The sequence below is a fragment of the Pygocentrus nattereri genome, chromosome 23 (assembly GCF_015220715.1).
Source record: "Pygocentrus nattereri isolate fPygNat1 chromosome 23, fPygNat1.pri, whole genome shotgun sequence".
Lineage (NCBI taxonomy): Eukaryota > Metazoa > Chordata > Actinopteri > Characiformes > Serrasalmidae > Pygocentrus > Pygocentrus nattereri.
In genome coordinates, this window is record NC_051233.1 from 28,671,739 (window position 1) to 28,694,238 (window position 22,500).

Here is a 22,500-nt window from a genome sequence, read left to right on the forward strand (position 1 = left end):
ATATAAACAGGATCCAGAAACACTGCCACCTTCTCTGGGCCTGATGTCATTTAAAGTGGACTGAGGGGAAGTGGAAAAGTGTCCTGTGGTCCAACGAATCAACATTTGAGATTCTTTTTGGAAATCATAGACAATGTCCTCTGGGCTAAAGGTCACTCAGCTTGTTATCAGTGCAAAAAGCCAGTATTCATGATGGTATGGGGTGCATTAGTGCGCACGGCATGGGTGACGTGCACATCTGTGAAGGCACCTTTCATGCTGAATGATATATACATGTTTTGGCAACATATGCTGCCATCCAGATGACGTCTTTTTCAGGAAGGCCTTCGTTATTTCAGCAAGACAATGTCAAACCACGTTCTGCATGTATTACAACAGCATGGCTCTGTATTAAAAGAGTCTGGGTGCTAAACTGACCTGCCGGCAGTCCAGACCTGTCACCTACTGAAAATGCTTTATGGCACATTATGAAATGAAAAATACGACAAATGAGACACTGAACAGGAAAATATTTCACTTTGAAAACTACAGCAGCGTCTCCTCAGTTCCCAAACGCTTAGAGTGTTAAAAGAAGAGATGATGTAACACAGTGGTAAACAGGCCCCCGTCCCAACTTTTTAGGAGTGTGTTGTTGGCATCAAATTCAAAATGGAAATATATTTAAACATATATTTTTTTCAGTTTCAACATTTGATTTGTTGTGTTTGTACTATGTTCGTTTAAAAATATGTTTTACGTGATTTGCATATCATTGCATTCTGTTTGTATTTACATTCTGCACAGTGTCCCAACTTTTTTGGAAATGGGGTTGCAGTTCCAGTAGACTAAAACAGCCATTGATCTTACTTAGCAGCTGGCAGTGAGTGGAATAATGGTGAAAAAAGAGTGTTGTTAATAGACAGCACACATGCGGCCTCTAAAATACTGCTCTGTGCTGTATTTGGGTTAGGATTTGGTAGCTTACTGGCCGTGGCATGTTTGGGCTAATGGTGTTTGTGAGCTGCTCTTTGGAGCTTCCACAGAAAACTGGAGTCATCAGAGCTCCTGAAAGGGAACCCCACCCTAGCCTGAGAGATTAGTTTAAAGAAGCTGCACTTTTTGTATGTGCGCATAGGCATAGTTTCCACTATCAACAGGAGAAGGACATGACACTCCCCAGCCCACTTCCTGCATTCCCTGAGTGTTTAAAAAGTGGACATCATGTGAAGGTTCTGTGTTAAATATCACATCCCTTTAAAACTGGGCTCGGTGTGAACAGGCCTTAATGCAGAATAGGAACATTTAACATTGAGTGGCTGGCAAAGTTTGTGGTGTCCTTAAAGGGGAATTTTACTGATTTTACATAATTCAGTGTAGGGGTGGGAATCTTTAGGCACCTCACGATTCGATTCGATTACGATTCAGAGGCTGAGATGCGATAATAAAACGATTATCGATGCATCTCAATGCATCTTTTTTTTTCTACACAGGATTTCTATTTTCCTACTGTCTGAGGACTTGGTAGTTTTAAAGCAAAGTATTTATAATGATCCCTAATGGATTTACTTCCAGTATCCTTTATTAAGGAATCAAATGGAAGTGATGTGGCGAGTGAACTGGAAGTCTCTCATTCACTGCTATTGCTTGGATGCTGCCACTCATCTGCGATAAAATGCGCTGTTAGGGTTTCACTGTGTCAGTAAAATGTTTTCGAGACTGGACGCTGAATCTCCAAAGTGTGCAGCACGGCGTTAAAGCCCCGGTTCTCAACGACTGAGGACTGCCGTGCAGACTGCAGGTCACATAGCAACGAAATCTCGCCAAACTAGTAGCTATGAAAAGGCAAAGAGATTAAGACGACCATTTAGAGACGAATGGAGACACTTAGAGTCGCTTCTCTTTCTAATTTTCCCGTTCCAGCAGTTTCAAACAAGAAGCTGCCCAATGAGAAGTGGCTTCTGCCTTGTAAGACAGCCGAACGTTGAGAGACTATTAGTTGTTTTAGTTTTGAGGAAAGATTTTCTGGCGGAGATGTGAGAAAAGCAGCTATAGCTGAGCTAAAGGTTAAAGCAGAGCAACGTAGGTCTGCGTTTGCATTTATATTTTTATCCTATACTAGGACATCAGCACATACTGAGCAATACTGGACATTAAATGCTGTGGCTGCCAAGGTGGTTTGACTTTGTTGACAGAACAAGGACAAAGTGGCTCTTCTGAACATTTGGGTTGGGACTCCTGATCTAACCTGGCTTTTAATGCAGAGGGCTCTGGTTGGATTTCTCGCTCATCCAGTTGTTTTTGTCATGTGCTGCCACAGACCGTCCGGGTGCTGCACATAGCCAAGTTCCGCCTTTCACGTTCCGTCAACGTTACATCATAAATTAAATATTTAGAAAATCGTTTTTTTGACATTTATGAATCAATTCAGAATCGTTCACGTCCACATCACGATGCATCGAAGAATCGAGTTTTTCCTGTACCCCTAATTCAGTGGTTGATTCACTGATTTCTTTACAGTGGAGGTGATGGGACAAATGCTGCCATTGTAATTACAACCAAAATGACAAGTGAACCTAATTATGGTGCAATAATGGGAAATAAAATAAAAACACGTTTTTCGGTTCTTTCGGTTCTATTTTGCCTCACAACGTCCTGCATGTTCTTCTGAACCATGAATGGATTAGAAAAAGGACATTTTAGGATAAAACAGCTAAAGTCTTTCCAAGTACAATGTCTGACATTAGGCAGTGCATCACATTTTATGTAATAACTTTCCGTCAGGAGTTCAAAACTCTTCAGACGTCTGGTTCCTATCACTGCCACTGTGAACAGTTCTGAGTTGTGAGGTTTTTTAGAAGAGAATGTTTCATGCTCAACCACTCTGAATGACTTTCTTCATTATAATGACTTTATTATGCAGACATTTTGAAAATGTCTTGGTTGACTTCCCCTTTATTCTCCTTTAGTCTAGGCCTTTGCATGTGGTATAGAATGAGTGTGGTGCACACAGCGTGTGTGTACAGTCAAAACAGGGTATTATACATGCTCACATTCTCTTTATTTGCAGTAAATATTACAAATTACATTACCAAGGCAGCTAATATGAATTCAAGCAGATATACATGAAGCAGGAATGGACACAGACTCATAAAAATGGTATTTACAATATTATTTTTTAATAAACAGGAAAAAATGTGTTTTTTTTATATTGACATGTTGATGTCATGATTTACTGCTTGTCCCTTTTCATTTCTTTCAAGCATTACCATGGAGTTGGAGACGGTAGGTAGGCATGCATGCTGACATCCCCTTACCTTCTTCCTTTAATATTAAATATTAAAGTGATAGTTTTGCCGAACTATCGCTTTAAAGCCCCAATCTGGAACTGCAACAACAAGCACCATCCAGGGGCCATCCCAGGACCAGAGATTAGCTGGAGCATGTGTCGGTGTGGTCTCGTAGCATCTGTTGTACTTGTTGTTGTTGTTGTTTATTTTTACAGTATGTTCTGTTGCAGCACCAAAAATAGACCTGTGAGCTGTAGATGTTCCTGACTGGGGCTTCAGCAGCTTCTGTAGTGTGTTTAAAGGCTCTTCTGCTCTTCAGACATCCTGTTTTGATTGTTTTACCTCAATCAACCAAGACGTTTGCTTTCACTTTCTCAGAGATCTGCCGTGATATATTCCACACCAAACTTGTTTCCAACAAGTTTTCTTTCGGTTCTATTTTCGGACTTGGAAAAAATCCTGGTTCCATTGACTTCCATTAAAAGTAAAGAGTGTTTTTCCTTCTCCTGTAAAGTTAGCATTTTTGAGATATGAGGTTTTGTTCTGACAGCAGTGACGTATCTATTTTCTAAACGGGGCTGATAAAGTTTTCTGCTCGACCTAATCGTGATGGGAGTTTTTCATGTACAAAATCAGCTTCGACTTAGGCTTCTTTTCTTTCTCTGTCTCTCACTCAATCTCTCTCTCTCTCTGTCTCTCACTCAATCTCTCTCTCTCTCTCTCTCTGTCACTCACTCGATCTCTCTCTCTCTGCCACTCACTCAATCTCTCTCACTCTCTGTCATCACTCGATCTCTCTCTCTCTGTCACTCACTCGATCTCTCTCTCTCTGTCACTCACTCGATCTTTCTCTCTGTCACTCACTCTCTGTCATCACTCGATCTCTCTCTCTGCCACTCACTCAATCTCTCTCACTCTCTGTCATCACTCGATCTCTCTCTCTCTGTCACTCACTCGATCTCTCTCTCTCTGTCACTCACTCTCTGTCATCACTCGATCTCTCTCTCTCTGTCACTCACTCGATCTTTCTCTCTGTCACTCACTCTCTGTCATCACTCGATCTCTCTCTCTCTGCCACTCACTCAACCTCTCTCTCTCTCTGTCACTCACTCGATCTCTCTCTCTCTCTGTCACTCACTCTCTGTCACTCACTCGATCTTTCTCTCTGTCACTCTCTCTCTGTCATCATTCGAGATCTCTCTCTCTCTCTTTGTCACTCACTCGAGATCTCTCTCTCTCTCTTTCTGTCACTCACTCGAGATCTCTCTCTCTCTCTGTAATGAAACGCACTACAGTGGTCAGCACTGTTTAAAAATTATTGACAGCTGTAGCCCCGTCAGGCCAGGTCAGGCCAGGCCAGGCCACACCCCTGTAAACACGGCTGTTTGACACTGCTGAACAGCTCCGCGGTTCCCATGATGTTAACTGGTGAGCGTTAGCTTCCTTTATTTGTTAGCATACTTGTTAGACTCATGGCTCCTCTGTAAAACTAAAGCAAACTTCAGATGCTTCTTGGCTGATCAACTACATTTGTAAAGTGGAACATTGTGTAGACCTGGAGCTGTTCCTTTAAAGGCCATCTGGACACCACTGGGAATGAATCTGTGGAATGGTGAATGACCAGGGGTTGGGTCATTTGTTTCCCAACAGGATTTTGAGTGAACTTTGCCTCTCCTTTGTCCTCAAGTACACGGATATACGATAGGTGTGTGTGTGTGTGTGTGTGTGTGTGTGTGTATGTGTGTGTGTGTGTGTGTTTACATGAGCAACAGCAGGGGGCTCAGTGATGAAAAGAAGATGGAGATAGAGATGTGAGTGTGTGTGTGTGAGTGTGTATCCGTGTGTATGCATGTGAGTGTGTGTGTGTGTGTGTGTGTGTGTGTGTGTGTGAGTGTGTATGCATGTGAGTGTGTGTGTGAAATCAAAACTGATGTGTGTATTACAGTGAGCTGTCCATCTCCAATTTATTGGCCAAAGCTTTGTGTAGCAGATGGACTGTGTGTGAACAAAAACACAGGTGGTCAGCGGAAGAACACACACATCAGCACATTAGAGAGAGAGGTGTGTGTGTGTGTGTGTGTGTGTGTGTGTGTGTGTGTGTGTGTGTGTGTGTTGGGGTTTGGAAGAGATAAGATGTTGAAACAGAGCGTAACTGAACTTGGCTTGACTGACTGAAGATGAAGCTGTCAGGCTGAGCCAAAGACCCAACCTGATACACACAGAGGAAGTGTGTGTGTGTGCGCGCGTGTGTGTGTGTGTTGGCTTTTAAGTTTTTATAACGTTTAAGCTAAAAAATGCCCTGCGATTTCTATTAAGACATTATGGTCCATAAGAACTCCCTTTTTATTCTTTTTAATTTACAGTCAAAACAGTCAGGAGAAATCTCTAAGGAGATTTAATGAAGGAGAAAACCAAAAGAAAATAAGTAAAAAAAATCTAATACTGAAAAGACTACAGAGAAAATGGCCCTCCTCACATCCACATTAGACAAACGGAGCTTAAAGCTGCTTTCATCTTTGGGAGAAAATCAAGCTCCACTTTTGCTTCAGGTAATAATCAAGTAATAGACGTTTCTGTCCATCCTTCTGTCCATCCGTCTGTCCATACTAGAACTCAACGAAGATCTCAAACAACGAGTCCAGACCTCGACATCACTGAGTGGATTTGCAGAAAATTCAACCCAATTCTAAGACCAAACTTTATAGTGAGCAAAAAAGTATGTTGGTATATATGGTTTTCAGCATCATGCTAAAAAAAATCAAATAACATGAGCTTTATGGCCTTTTTGGCTGAAAAATAAACAACGGAAGAGTCTCTGACCTTAGTACTTTTTACAAAGAGCCACATGCTTTTTTTGTTTAAACTGGAAACCATATATATACATATATATTACAACTTAGGTACTTAGGTATATATAATACACATATGGGATGCCATGTCCTGACAAAGTATAAAAACAAACGTGTGTGTGTGTGTAAAGAGTAACAGTGCTGGGTTTGTGTCTGAGGTTGATTTTTTCCTCCTCTAATCATATGTTTATCATAAGACTGATTATGCAACATCTGTTTGTGTGTGTGTGTGTGTGTGTGTGTGTGTGTGTGTGTGTGTGTGTGTGTCTATGTGTGTGTGTTTGTTGCTGATCTCCACTCCATGGTTACTCTGTCAATCATCAGCGTCCATCTCAATGCATAATTTAGGCTGCATCTGCGTGTGTGTGTGTGTGTGTGTGTGTGTGTGTGTGTGTGTGTGTGTGTGTATGTGTGGCACCCGACCATCTGTCAAACACACATTGTTTTAATTAAGCAGCTGCCATAGCTTCATACATATAACCGATGATGATGATGACGATGATGATTATGAACAGTAATACACTGTCTTTCCACCACCTTGTGGTCTGGCAGTGCTTTGGTATGCAGACACTAGTCTCGCTCAGACCCCCTGATCCAACAAGGCAGGTTTATAGCAGAGATGTTCACAGGTCGAGTCTCGAGTCTTTAGCAGAGAGTTTTAGTTGAGTCTTATAAACTGACACAAAAAACCTTTTCGGGTTCAAATGACCAGCCCGGCATTATATAAAAAACTCAACTGAAGCGCCACGTTCAGAAATCAGAATGGTGGGTTGGTCTGTAGTTTCTATAGCACAGAAATGAGCTGCTGCAGGACCTAATGCAGCTGAAACTTTAGTGAGTTTTGGTGAGTTTAGCTGGAATGTAGCTATAGATTAGCTGTAGATTAGCTGTCGATTTGCTGGAGTATAGCAGCTATAATTGTTAGTGTACTTGCCAAGCAAACTGTGTGCTCAACCACAGTTTCAAGTTGTTTTGCCTCTTTCTGTCCATCAGACTGAAGGGTTTTCTGTGGTGAAAGGTTTGCCATCTGATGCCGTGTTGGACGTGACGCCGCCGTTAGCCGTGGGAGAACAGCTTTGCAGGAATGACTGTGAATCATTGTAGTAGAACTGACGGTAAAGTCGCATTTGTGTAAGGCTGGAAAAGTTACTTCGCTCAGGTTGGCGGCCCTGATTTACTCAGTTTTGCTTGTTTATTTTAGTTTGAAACCTGAAGTCTCAAGTCTGAGTTCAGTTGTTTGTCATTTTAGGCCGTGTTTCTCCACCCGGCTCCTGGAGGACCACTCATTTTTGTGCTTTTCATACTTTAAAACTTTAAGACTCAAACCCAATAATGGGCTGTTAATGCACTGAGTAGTTCTCGGTTTATTGTGCATGTATTCGCACTCACTGTCAGACGTCTGCTTTTTATGCTCGTGTTTGGCTCGTTTCATTCCAGAAGACGAGGGAGGTGTGAGAATTCCAGTTCACCTTCAGTACGCCTTCAATCTGCACCTGAGCTCCAGTCTTACTGGTGAAACTTCACAGGTGAACCGAGTTTTTATTGGCCAGCTTCATATTCAGATTTTCCATTCCGCCTTAAATGGTGCAGCAGCTACATTCTGGCACCTGACTGCTGAATTGTTTAAGGTGGAACGGAAAAAATGAAGCCCGGGCAGCTGTGTACTTGGCCATTTTGCGGGGTTTTCTGTATGCTTCGTTCAGAGAAGACGTCCTGCTTTCTGTTTCTGTTGTTTGTCATCTAAATTCGACTCAAGCTAGTGCTTGTTTTGAGTTTGCTCAGCTAGTTGTTTTAAGTTCTGTGCTCTCAATGCTCCCAAAAATCATCAAAAACGTTTATTTCCAACTCCACTTTTTACAAGTTCAGTAGGAACTTGAGAATTCTTCATGTGTAGTTGCTCGACTCTCTGATCGTAACCATTATGTGAGTCATGGTTATTCTTGTGCCACTGAATTTGTCATTCATTTGGAGAAGGTATGTATTATATCACGGTTGGTGTTCAGGGTTGAATTAGATTAGCTGAAGAAAGCAGACTCACTTGTTTAAGACGTGAAGTTTAGGACTCTGGACTTGACTCGAGGCTTAGCAGTACTGACTCAGGACTCGAATCGAGCCTCGACTCAACTGGTACTTGAGTCGGCACTCAAGACCTGCAACTTTCCACAGAAGAGTCACATTAATCTTTTCTCCTCCTGCGGTGGTTCTGCTCACCTCTGGCTCCCAATGTGTCTCAGCATGTGTAGGAGAGAGAGGGAGAGGGAGAGGTGGAGGGAGAGAGAGGACGAGCTAGGGAGGGGTACAAAAGTAAAGGGGAAAAAAATGCTCTCAGGCTGAGTCATGTGATTTTTTTGTTTGGATCTTTTGGATACAGTCGTTGCGATGGGACGTCGGCCACCACACTTAGTGGATTTTTCCGGAATCTGTTTCTCATTTCTTTTCCTTTTTTTCCCTCTCGCTCTCTAATTTTACCCATGTCCTCCTTCTCTCTCGCTCGTCTGCGTGAGCCCTGGTCGTTGGATTCTCTTTCTTTCTGCCTTTTTGTGTCTTTTTGGGGTGAGTGACTCATCTCAGCTGTTGCAGCGCGTCAGGAGGAAAAGAGGGAGAGCGAGGGAGAGAAGAAGGAGGGAGCAGAAAGGACAGATGGATGGCGAGAGCATGTTTGGGCTCCATTGATATGCATGGTTTTAGGTTGTGTATGTGAGAACAAATTCATGTCAGAGAGAGAGAGGGCGAGGGCGAGAGAGAGAGGGAGGTTATGGAAAAATAAATGAAACTTGTAAAATGAAGGAATTGAGCACGTGAGAAAGAAAGAAAGAAAGGTTTGTCGTTGGGTGTGACGTGTTTTGGAGTGAAAAACTGAACTTGAGCAGATGCACACAGGCACGCTTACATGCTCCGAGACTCGCGAGTGACGGCCTGTCGAACAAGCTCTGCGGGTTAACACTGAAGGACTCCAGGACGAGGGATTCTTTAAGAAAGAGGGGAAGAAAGAAGGATGAGGTACCTCGGCAGGGTAAGGCAGCTTTGATTTACATTTAAAACTGTGTGTGTGAGTGTTTTTGCAGTTTTAGGCCAATTTTGGGCAGAATATATTGATATATATTGATGAATGCTCTGAAACTGTGAAGGAAGCTCTGAAGGGTTCAATCAAATGTCGTCCTGATACACATACAAGTATGCAGTTTGGTCCATTCACAGATGTATAAGAGTATATATGAAATATTCGCATGTTTACAGTATCACAACAATATCAGTGTGCAAAAGTAGCTTTACAGTGCAAAATGTGTGCAAAAGTTTTCCTTACACTACAAACAGTGTGCAAATTTTAGTTTTACAGTACAAAAGTATGCAGAGGTTACAGTTCTTTGTAGAAACAATGCATAATGTACAGGAAAGTGATTAGATGATTAATGTGGAATGTAGCAGGGGTGTATTGAATTGTGTTAGGGGTGTGTGTGTGTGTGTGTGTGTGTGGCATGTGTGCTGCAGCTTTCAGATGTTGCTCCATCACCCTTCGTGCCGTTGCGTCTAGGACGTCTGGTGATCATTTCTGCTCTTTCTCAACTCTGCACTTTTGGGACGATTCCCACAATCCCCTCTGTAACTCTTTCCTCTGCCCACTCGGGACGGGGGCAGTGTGCCCTGCCCAGCCCGGCCCGCTCTCCTCTGGGCCGTGGAGCGGAGAGACGGCCCTTATATGGAAGAGCCGCAGTCTTGTACAGCCAGGGAGGACCACGTTCAGTGGCCTGAAGCCAAATCCCACAGCAGCCCACTGAACTACGCTACCCACAGTCCTCTACTGTACAACAAGCTAATAGTTGGAAAAATCTGACACACTAATGTGTGGGAAATCTGAGGAGGGTGTGTGAGCCATGCAGACTGACCACAGATTCATGGATGGAAGTTTCATGGAAATGTGAAGTGCTTTTGAACGGACATCCAGGGTAAAACCTAGTTTAGCAAGATCATAAGTAGTTTTGTACTCAAGCTACGAGGCTAATGTAGCTAAAGTAGTGGAAGTGTAAGCCCCACCAATTAACAATACAGACAGAATTCAGAATTAGAGATGACCGCTGGTACTGTCTTTAGGCTGTTTTCCTGACCAAGTGTGAGCTGTGAAGGTTCCAACGTCCATGTGGGCGACATCTACTTGACTGGTCAAACAGCTCGGAATTTCCACTTGGAAAGTCAGACTTTCTCAAGAATGTCACTTCTCTGAGCTGCAATTGATGTCGCTTCAGCTTGGTAGCACCCATAGAACATGAAGTAATACTTTGCTTTCAGCAGTTTTGAGTTTTTATGCTGTTTATATCTATATAACTTTCACCTACTTTTATATCAAATAACTTTCCAAATTCCAGTATAAAAATTCAGATCCTTTTCTATGTGCTAAGCAGTCGAACAAGCAAGCTGGAAGCCCCAGGCTGAAAAATTCCAAGTTCCTTGTTGTCATAAACGCAGTATTAATTATGTGATGTCCCGAGGTCATATTTATAGAAAACAATGTGTCATACAGTGTCAGAAGAGAGATTACTTTGCAGCTTAATGTGGTTGGAGGCAATTGGGTGATGAAATAGTCATGCAGTTAGAACCATGCTAAGTGGGTTACAGAAGCGGGGGGCAGGTGGTGGGGCAAATCCAATTTTGTTTTTACCAAAATATTGCTTCAAAAGCCATGGACTGAGATGAGAGCTATGAAATGTGCCACGCGGAGTTCTCTGGCTGCTATTTTTTTTTCATGTGATACATAATGAAAAAAATATGGTCCTGCGTTCTTCAGATTCTGTTGCGGTCACACTAAACCAGAGGGATTCCCCCACTATGTGACTTTCTCCAGCTGTCTAAAACAGTGGGCATCGTAGTGGAGCCTTCGCTATAGGGACGACACAGTATGGACATTTTCTGTCGTGACCACATTTAAGAGTTATTAGTATCATATCGGGGCTCCAGACCAAGTTTTTTCAGAAGCATCTCATAAAATCATCCCAGATTAAAAATGAAATGTCCAAAACTGTTTCGTTGGTTACATTTCTCTCTTGAACTTTTGTAGTACCATATGATGGACTCTCAAAAACAAGTGTCAGATAACCATATATACAATACAAGCTTAGCACACATGTATGCATGAATACAAATCTATAAGTTTAAGTTTAAGTGATACTGTTTTGATCCCACAACCGGGGAAATTCCATCTCCGCATTTAACCCATCCATGCAAGTGAAGCACCACACACACACTAGGGGCAGTGAGCACACTTGCCCGGAGCGGTGGGCAGCCCTATCCACGGCGCCCGGGGAGCAGTTGGGGTTTAGGTGTCTTGCTCAAGGACACCTCAGTCATGGACTGTCGGCGCTGGGGATTGAACCGGCAACCTTCCGGTCACAGGGCCAGATCCCTAACCTCCAGCCCACGACTGCCCAATGGACATATAGTACAATTAATATGTTCAATATTTAGTACAAACCCAATAGTACATTAATATGTTCATGTATGTATGTATGTATGTATGTATGTATGTATGTATGAGAGTATCAAAAGCTCTCCAGTTAAATATTAGCGATGCTTTGAAACCATTTGTATCAGACCAAGTATTCACTGATACCAAGTCTGATACCATAACTTAGAATTAAGTAATAGTCAGTTTAAATGTTATCTTAACAGTCAAATGATTAAAATCTAGCTAAATCTTGCTAAATTAACTGTCCAAACGAGTTCTGATTGAGCAGTCAGATGATCTTATGGATTTCTGACGTGTCTGAATTACCGGTGATGTACAGACAAAGCCTATAGTTTATATACTCACACTCGGTAGCTCGGTCCATGCTACGGGAATCGCAACTCCTACAGACAGCTCTGTCTATGAACTATTTAAACTGTTTCAAAATAACACGCTGCGCTACGAGTACTGAGCAGACAAGCTGAGAAACTGCTATACAGTAGGACAGTACAGTTTCTCTACAGTCTGTTTTAAATGTTTTAATGTTTATGCCTCACAATTCTGCTCGATCAAAAGTCAGCATAAAAGGACTTTGGTAGCAAATGTTGACTTTTTCGCCTTCATTTTGCTAGCCTACATGTCTGGTGGGAATATGCCAAGGCGGAATATTTCAAAGTAACCAACAACTTTGTATCTGATTGACACGGAGTCGGTAACACTTTGTGTGAGCAGGCATTCCTTCACTGCCAGCTTGAGTGATTCGTTCATTATCATGGCATTGCACACTCGGCTTGTGTCACCTGCGGAATGTTGGTGTACGAGTATGAATAAACCATGGAATTGACATGCATCCCTATTAAAAATGTACTGTTTTAAAGCATCATGGTATTCCTTGTGTTGAATTGCAAGTCACTGTAAATTGAGACAGTGTCCAATTTTCTTGAAATAGTTATATATTAATACAGGATTGTTGCTGCTCTTCAGAGCCAGTGAGCATTATAACGGAAATTAAAACAGCCTGTAATTATAAACAATGATTCACATCATTTATGGTTTTCTTCAGAATAAGAGTAGAGCAGGATTGTGTTTTTGAGGCCTGTAGCATAATTTGAATGTGAAAGGGTTGAATGCTTGGGCGCTATGAGACCTTTTTGGCAGTTCACTGAACATGATATTGGTAAAATTTGAAAATGTTTAAAAAGCAATAATGACTGAACTGAAATCATTTTTACACAGACGTTATATTGCTAGATGTTCAAGCCCTAAAAAACTTCTACAGTTGAGTAAATATGAAATTGTCGCCAGCGCTCCTGCTGTTTACTGTTCAGATTATGTGAACTATGTGAAGATGAAGTGCAACAGTAGAACAAATTGTGCATATTGTTGCTGTTGCGCAAGTTACCCTTTGCATTGTATTAAAAATTCATGTTGTTTGTATCAATAGAAATGATCAAAAATTACTTTCAAAAGTTTAGTTACCTTAACATCCATTATAAGTTTTTTTCCCTTCTCCTATAAAGTTCCCTTTTTGAAGATATGATGTTTTGTTTTGACAGCATCAGTATATTAAAGTTAAATGCATTATAGATAGTTTATAATAATACAATATAATAATTGTATAGCATAATAATCTGATTATTATATAATAATCCCACTATAGAATTGATGTTGTCCATATTGACTTACAGTGATTTGTTCTGGTTTTTACAGCTCTTTTTCTGTAAGAGATGTAACAAATTTAAAAAAAAAGCTGACGTGCAGTTCTTTATATCTTGTATGTAAGCTGTTGATAAATCAATATTAATAGAATTATTTAGCTAGTCAAAACATTTTTAACAGTAAATGTGATCTTGACCTAATGATCTGACCAGGACAAAGAAATCGACCGAGTCCATTTCCAAAAAAATTGGCTAGCTAACTTAATGCTAACGTAATGCTGGACCAGGCATATCAAACTGGGGACCCTCCAGGCCCAAGTGCTGCAGAGATGAACCCCGTTTACCCTCATCTAACACTCTGAATCCAGTTCATGAAGCCCTTGCTAATCAGCTGATGAGCTTAGGTGTGTTTAATGAGACACATGTGCTGGATAACTTGCACAACATGTCAGTTTTATTTCATTTAGTGTTTAAAGGGATGGAGCACCAGTATGGCAGCCATGTGGCTTCATGTCACTTCATATGGAATGATATCTTCAGCTATCTGATCTCACATCAGTGGCTTAATCTGTTCCTCTTAGATTGGTTCTGGCACCTGTTTTAATGGATCTGGCACATCAGTCACATGATACATACATTCACATGATGATCTGTAATGAAGATCAAGATATGTCCCCATCCCCAGCGACCTGCTGGGTCCATCACTGCGCACTGATCTAGGATCTCATGGTTTACAAATGAATGCGTATATTTACGGTGTACATCATTAAAGCCGCTACCCGTCGCCTCCTTACTCTGAATATGTTAGCTGAGTGTCCCTCAGCAGAAAATGTGCTTTGTATGCAAACACAGCTCTAACGACTCTGCTGAGTGCTGAACCGCAGGCTGCTTTAGAGGAAATATTCAAAGCTCCTCTGAATAGAGTAAAATGTGATAAGAGCAAAATCCTTATTTCTCACGAGAATTGGGGAATGTTGTTTTAGAGAGAGTGAGCAGGAGATACTGGAGACATAGAAGGAGAGAGAGAGGGAGAGATGTTTGGTATATAGAAGTTCAGCCAATTTAAACACTGCTAATGAGGGAGGGAGAGAGCGAGAGAGAGAGAGAGAGAGAGAGAGAGAGAGAGAGAGAGAGATGGAATGTGCATTAGGGGTGTGGTGATTGATGCCAGAACTGTTTGGGATCATTTGGTTATAATCTAAATTCCATTTTTAGAGCTGTGTTGTTTTGTTTTTGTTTTTATATATATAAAAGATACAAATACAATGCAAAGATATGCAAATCATGTAAACCATATTTTTAAAGGAAAATACTACAAAGACAACATTTCGAATGTTGAAACTGAGAACTGCTATTGTTTTTTTGACAAATATATACCCATTCTGAATTTGATGCCAACAACACATTCCTAAAACAGGATGGTGGCCTGTTTACCACTGTGTTACATCACATCTTCTTTTAACAGCACTCTGTAAGCATTTGGGAACTGAGGAGAGGCTGCTGTAGTTTTCAAAGTGAAATGTTTCCCATTCTTGTTTGATACAGGATTTCAGCTGCTCAACTGTTTGGGGGCTCATTTGTTGCATTTTTCATTTCATAATGTGCCAAATGTTATGAGTCTTGACAGGTCTGGACTGCAGGCAGGTCAATTTAGCACCTGGACTCTGGCATAGAGCAATGTTGTTGTAATACATGCAGAATGTGGTTTGACATTGTCTTACTGAAATAAACAAGGCCTTCCCTGAAAAAGACGTCATCTGGATGGCAGCATATGTTGCCAAAACATGTATATATAATTCAGCATTAAAGGTCCCTTCACAGATGTGCACGTCACCCATGCCATGTGCACTAATGCACCCCTGTATCATCATAAATGCTGGCTTTAAAACTGTGCACTGATAACAAGCTGAGTGGTCTTTAGCCCAGAGGACATGGTGTCAAATTTGATTTGCCGGATCACAGGACACTTTCTTCACCTCAGTCTGTTTTAAATGAGCTCAGGCCCAGAGAAAGCGGCACTGTTTCTAGATCCTGTTTTTATTTGTTTACTTAGCATTTGTGGATGTAGTGACGAACTGTTTTCACAGACAGTGGTTTTCAGAAGTGTTTCTGAGCCCATGCAGTGATTTCCTCTAAAGAATCAGGTTTGTTTTTAATGCAGTGCCACCTGAGGGCCCACGTTGTGTGGTGAACTCTCCTCATCTTTACTTCTGAAAGGCTCAGACTCTCTGAGATGATCTTTTTATACCCAGTCATGTTACTGACCTGCCAATTAACCACCAGGTGTTTTTTTTTTTTTTAGCATTACGCAAATTGACCAGTCTTTTGTTTCCCCTGTCCCAACTTTTTTGGAACATGTTGTTGGCATCAAATGCAATTTTTCAAAAAACAATAACATTTTTCAGTTTCACCATTTATTGTCTTTGTAGTATTTTCACTTAAATATAGGGTTTAAATGATTTGCACATCATTGTGTTTTTATTTACATTTGCACAGCGTCTCAACTTTTTGTTGGGTTGTTTTATGCATAATATAATAGTATGTTCAAAGTGTAAAAACCCTTTTTGTTCCAGTAATGACATGAAATTGCAGGACAGCATTTGTTTAATTAAACTTCACTCTAAAATAAAAAAGGTCATACAAACAACATTGAAAACAATTAAAAAGTAGCTATAAATAACACAAACATACACACACACACACACACACATATATATATATATATATATATATATATATATATATATATATATAGCTATCTTGCTGTTGTCGGAAGAAAACCTTTATGTCCATTTTTTTACATAATTTGAAAATTCCTCTTGTTCTTTACATTGTGTGTGACTTAAAAAAAGAAGTCTGGTTCCATTGACTTACATTAAAAGTAAAGTATGGTTTTTCCTTCTCCTGTAAAGTTACTATTCTTTTGACAACAGCGATAACTATATACTATTTCAGTTAATGCCTTGGGTTTAAACAGATCAACAGTTCTTTACCGTATATCAGCATATTTTGTGCTACGAATTCTCTAGAATGTTCCACACAGTGTATAAATGTTTGTTCTCTGATCGGGTGGAAGGAGTTAGGGGAACCTCCTGTTGGGCCAAACCAAATGATGTCAGAGGTGGACTTTGGCCCACAGGCCACACTTTGGGCAGCACTGTACTATGGCATCATCCTAACTATCCTTTCTGGCAGCTTTAGAGTGTAGACCTGTTTTTTCCCTGCAAAGTCAGGACACACACACACACACACACACACACACACACACACACACACACACACACACACACACACACAATGTAGAAGCAGTTATATTTTGCCCACTGACAGCATAATATGCTTAGGTTGAAACAGTGGAAAATCTGACCTCAAACGTGAAGGAAGTGTGTGTGTGTGTGTGTGTGTGTGTGTGTGTGCCAAGTGCGTGTGTATGAGGAAGAAGTGTGTGGTGTTTTCATTCTGTGCGTGTCAGTGTGTGTATCTGTTTACTTCATTTTTGCTGTGCTGTGTGTGTGTTTGGGAGACAGGAAGGCCACCTGTAGAAGTTCAGGACTGAACAATGCTCTAACTCTGTGTGTGTGTGTGTGTGTGTGTGTATGTGTGTGTGTGTGTGTGTGTGTGGATGTAGGATTTCCTTGGCTAAGCTCCACTGTTGTTCCAGAGATTCTTTTCCTTTAACGAGGCGGAGATAACAGTACCCTGATGACCTTAATGAGCTTATCGAGATTTTAACAACTCCCTGGAGACGCCTGTTCTCAGGAACACAACTCAGGCTTCCCCACTGCTCATTTTAATCCATTGTTTACAGATGCCTGTGTGTGTGTGTGTGTGTGTGTGTGTGTGTGTGTGTGTGTGTGTGTGTGTGTGTGTGTGTAATAGTGGTGTAAAGATGCATTGATCTGAATGTGGCGATTCAACTGTAGCAATTTTGAAATTTGGGATTTTGGAAAAATTTGCCATAACAATATTTAATATAGTGTGCACTTTTTTGCCCAACATAGAAGAATCGGCTTCCATCATAAAAATCAGTTCTGGGACTGTTTTGAATCAACGAAAATTATTAGCATATTCTGAATATTCTGTATTCTGAATCTTAATGAAATCCAATTGAATCATGTTTTGAATTTTTTTATCACATATTGAATAAATTGCAAACGAATCATAACTGAATAGCATCAAATACCTTTGCAGTGAAATGTAGGATTTTATGATGCGTTATGATGTTTTTTAAAGAATCATAAAAGAATTGTGGTGAAATTTGATATTTCATGCTGCATTGAATCGTTTCCTGAAGAATCTTGATTGAATAGAATCAAATATAATCATAGTATAATCTACAATTTCAGTGTGCATTGATTCATTTCCCAAAGAACCCTGATCAGTTGTGGGGAATTTTTAAAGTTTCATGATGCACTGAATTGTTTCCTAAAGAGTCGTAATTGAGCTGAATTGCGATCAGAGGCTTGCACCCTAAGTTAGGGGTCAGTAACCCAAATGTTAAGAAGAGCCTTTTTGATTTTTCAACAAAAATCAAACCACCTTGGGAGCCACAACATTTTATGTGCATTTTATTGAAGTTTTTATTGAAGTCTCAGTATGTGCTGATGTCCTGATATAGACTTTAATATATTATAAACAAAAACACAGACTTCCTTTGCTCTGCTTTAAGCTTTAGCTGAGCTATAGCTGCTTTTCTCACATCTCTGGCAGGAAACAAATGTGGAATAGCTTCTTGTAAAATGTCTTTACACGTAAAATCTTTTTAGTCACTTCTCATTCACCAGCTGCTTGTTTGAATTTACCCATTCCACTTTAAATAGTGCCCCAGGTGCCAGAATGTAACAACTGCACCAGTTAAGGTGGACTGGGAAAATTTGACCAAGAAGCTGGCAAACGAAAAGCGACTTTTTAGTGCTTAACAGTTTCTCCTTGCAGATTAAACGTATCAGTAAACCAGCTGGAGAGATTATGAACGCAAGTAAGTCCATTCATCTCCAAATTAACGTTTGTCTTGAATCTCTGTCTTTGCCGTTTCATTAGCACAGCAATCTGTGCGCCAGCCTTCAGTTTAAGATCGTTTATTCAAAAATGAGCAGAGCTTTATTTTGCTTTTTATTTTAAGGTAAAAGAGCCTCATACGGCTCCTGAGCCACATGTTACTGATCCCATCCTAGTGCATATAAGAAAGACAGAGTTAGATGGTTTTTGCTGTAAGTGGGTGAATAAAAAGGAGGGATTTATGAGGCGTAATGTTTGTGTGTGTTTTTAAATGTGCTGTGTGCTAAATGGCCTTGGCCTGTCGTGTGTGAGAGGTTTACATGTATACACACACACACACACACACACACACACACGGATCTGTGGTATGTTGACAGTGTGTACAGTGTGTGGTGTAGGATTACACAGATATGAGTGAGCCAGTGAAAGCGCTGGACTCTGTGATCGTACCATCGTGTGCAGACTTGAAGAAAGGTACACCAGAGTCCTCCACATGTTCCTCCTGAGCTTCATTACATCATTGGCTATGTTTCCATGTGCGTTTTGCTAATGGTACATCATAAATGCATGAAAAAGTTTACAGTTTGTGCTGCTGGCAGCTTGTGTGCGAATTTCCATTAAATTGACTTACAGTGGTAAAAGGTCCTATATGTAATGATGTCACTTTCTCCAAAAAATACTGATGTTATTGTTTGTGTTCACCAATTTCACGTCTGAGACAAATTTTATACATGTTTTTGTTTATCTGGCTACCCTGACTTTTCCATAGCGCATTGATAGTTGATATTAGCAGAAGGTAAAGAGTATTAATGAATATTGCACAGTTTTCACATCTCATGACTCAATTTACATCATTCTCCAAACATGATGTGCAAAATTATGGAAAAAAGTGCTCTATTAATGCAGAAGTGATGTAGATGGCTTGCGCTATTTATTTATTTGTTTAGGTCACATGATGCCAAATTTGCGTAATTGCTTTATTTTTCCAGTTAAAGACCTTTCCATTATATCGCTTCACAATATAAAGATCTAAAATCCGTTTATCTTCTAAATGCAGGGCTAAATATTTTAATTTTTCTAATAAATATTATGGATAGCAGCTGCTTCCAATGCTGATATTGTTTAACATTTCAAAATGAAAACATATTTTGCATTAAATCTCTCAAATGCCTACAGATACACTGAAACAAACCTGCACACTTTACAAAACAGGTAGAAAACCTCAGTATATCTCATGTTTCTGTGTGTGTGTGTGTGTATGTGTGTGTGTGTATAGTAGTAGTAGTAGTGGTGTAAAGATGCACCGATCTGAATCAGCTTCAATTGTAAAAATCCTGCCCAGACATTCTGGGGCTGTTGTGAATATTCTGTATTCTGAATCTTGAAAATAATTAAATCCAATTGAATCGTTTATAGAATTTTTATCACATATTGAAAAAATTGCAAAAGAATCATAACTGAATAGAATCAAATACCTTTGTAGTGAAATTCAGGATTTTATGATGTGATTTGACTCAGAATCATAAAAGAATTGTGGCGAAATTTGAAATTTCATGCATTGAATCGTTTCCTAAGGCATCATGATTGAATAGAATCAAATATAATCGTAGTAAAATCTACGATTTCGTTATGCATTGATTAATTTCCCAAAGAACCCTAATCAGTTGGAACTGTGGGGAATTTTTGCACTAAATCGTTTCCTAAAGAGTCGTAATTGAGCTGAATCGCGACCATAACTTTAGCAAATCCAAAGCAGATAATAAGCATTTACTGTTTCAGTAGTGATTAAAAACACTTTTTCCCCTTCAGTTTTTACAGACAGGCATCCAAAATAAAGTAAATCTCCCAAGTTAATGGTCCCTTTAAAGAAACAGACCAGTAAGTGCTAATATTGTGACCAATCACAATAATATTGTGATAATTGTGAAGAATTAATAATGAGTGCTACACTTTCCAGCATTAATAATGAAGACAACAAACCACCAGTTAGCCTTATGCAAATTACGTCATGCCTGTTTCTGGTCACTCTTAGCTGTGTTAGCATGTTTGGTTAATCTCCCCCTTTATTAAGGGTGGAGTTTAATACTGACAGCCTCAGACATTCAGTCTGGACTCGTTTAACCACATTTCCGTTCACTTTGGCATCTGCTGACTGTTTGTGCTTGTTTTGAATTCGGCGCTCCTCATGATCTATTGATCTCTTTGCTTTGCGATGAAAATGCTCCCTTCTCTTTGATTAACGTCTGGAGATACGAGTGAAGTGCGCCACCTGTTTAAAGCACTTGTTCAGCCAAAAAAGCAAACAGTACATTTTCCATTGATCCTAAATATCACTCAGCCAAGAGACGAATGGTGTTTGAAGTTTTCAGCTCTTTAGTTCAGATAAATGATAACTCCAACCATGCTGAGCTGGTGTGAAGTCATCTAAACAGACTCTTGTTGTCTCTCTCTCTCTCTCTGTAGGAGGTAGAGGTGGAGGGAATAGTGCGGTTGGTGATGGAGAGCGGTCTGTCAGCGAGGGATCGGGTGGGGGTGCAGGATTTCCTGCTGCTGGACAACTACACCAGCGAGGCAGCGTTCATCGAAAACCTGCGCCGGCGCTACAAAGAGAACCTCATATACGTAAGATATGCACACACAATCTGCATTACCATACCAGCTATTACCACACAGCGCTATTATAGACACAGAATGGCCCTAATCATTATGCCCTACGATAGACCAGTATATAGAACACGATTACAGGAAAGGGGATTAGTCTCTTAACCCCTCAAAGTCCCAGGTTTATTACATACTAAGGCTTATTATTCAGTACCTACAGAGACTTCAGTGCAAACTATTGTGCCTGAGCTATTAGGTTATAGAACTGTATAAGAAAACTTGCATGTAGTTAACAGTTAATCACTATTCCTTACACTGAAGAACTATAAAGAACACTTACAGAGAATAGATATGTTCCCCTAATCACTATTCCCGACATTAGAACACCGTACAGAGCATCATAGAGAACTGAATTTGGTAACACTTTACTGTAGGACTTTGTTCATAATGCTATCACTCCTACATAAGCACGTCATGATATCTGACATAACCCTTTATGAATGTTTTTAAATGCTTATTCCAGTAGGGGGCATTTGCTATAAAAGTTACATTTGCCAATTTTGTTCTGCTAGCTAAAGTAGCCTTCATGACAGATGACAGCTATTGGAATAAGCTTTTATAAACATTTATGCTGGATCATGTCAGTTGTCATGACAAGCTTTTGTAGTCTTTTGAACAGTAAAGTGTTGCCCCGAATTAACCTAGACTACCTAAATTGACCCTAACCCAGATTTATGTATTGAATTTGTTGTTGGAACCCCTTAAACTACAGGGTTATCATACAGTAACTACCATAAAACTATTATGTCATTTCTGTCATTGTGCTAGTGAAGAATTGAATGGTGGACCCACATGTAAACAATTAGCCTGGAAAAAAGTAGCTTCATGCCTCTTGATCCCTGGTGATGCTACAGCCATCCATAGCCAGGAGTCCAAGAGAGCACAATTGGCGTCGCTCTCTCTGGGTGGGTAGGATGGCCCCCCTTCTCCCCCCATCACTCAACGTGATACTAGTCAGCGCAGGCTAATAAAATAGGTCTTCTTAAGCATCTAATAAATATAATCCAACAAGTAAATGCCAGCAAGCCAATTTGAATGTGTTTTTGTTTATGATGCACAACACAGATTTTACCCAAATAAAATGGTTTAAAAATGTAATTGTATAAAAATCAGTACTTATATGTGAGTTAGGTTAGATAACCTAGAGTTAGTATCAGTATCAATACTCAGTATTGGCTGATACAAAAAATTGGGTATCAGTATCGAAAGAGGCATCTGTGCATCTCATGCAAAAATGAGTGTCAGTCAAGTCGTCAAGTTTATTTGTGTAGCGCTTTTTACAACAATGTTGTCACAAAGCAGCTTTACAGGAGTTTGAAAACACACAGTTACAACATATATCCCCCAGTGAGCAAGCCAGAGGCGATGGTGGCAAGGAAGAACTCCCTCAGACTCGAGGAAGAAACCTTGGGAGGAACCAAGACTAACAAGGGGAGATGCATCCTCCTCTGGTCAAACAGTGTTTACAATTTAATAAGCTAAATACCAAATAAAAGCTAAGAGGATCTCTGTTTGAAGACTGGATGATAAAGCTTTAGAAACTGCCCTGGTAGAGGCGGTCTCTGACTGAGGCGGTCTCTGACTGAGGCAGTTTCTGACTGAGTCTGTAAGAAAAGTGGGAGTGAGCTGAA

General features: G+C 40.3%; 1 protein-coding gene across 3 annotated transcripts in view; it reads left to right on the forward strand.

The window, feature by feature from the left end:
* The window catches only part of myo1ca (myosin Ic, paralog a), a 59,938-nt gene that overhangs the window by 5,537 nt on the left and 31,901 nt on the right, over window positions 1–22,500 (forward strand). The window contains exons 2-3 of one of the 3 annotated variants that reach the window (XM_037533629.1): window positions 3,240–3,261; window positions 20,672–20,830. In XM_037533629.1, the coding sequence (XP_037389526.1) occupies window positions 3,247–3,261; window positions 20,672–20,830 (174 nt within the window). In that variant the 5' untranslated portion in view covers window positions 3,240–3,246. Of the gene's footprint in view, window positions 1–3,239; window positions 3,262–8,465; window positions 9,129–20,671; window positions 20,831–22,500 lie in introns of those variants that run through there. The other 2 variants (XM_017713900.2, XM_017713901.2) reach the window with 2 other exon arrangements.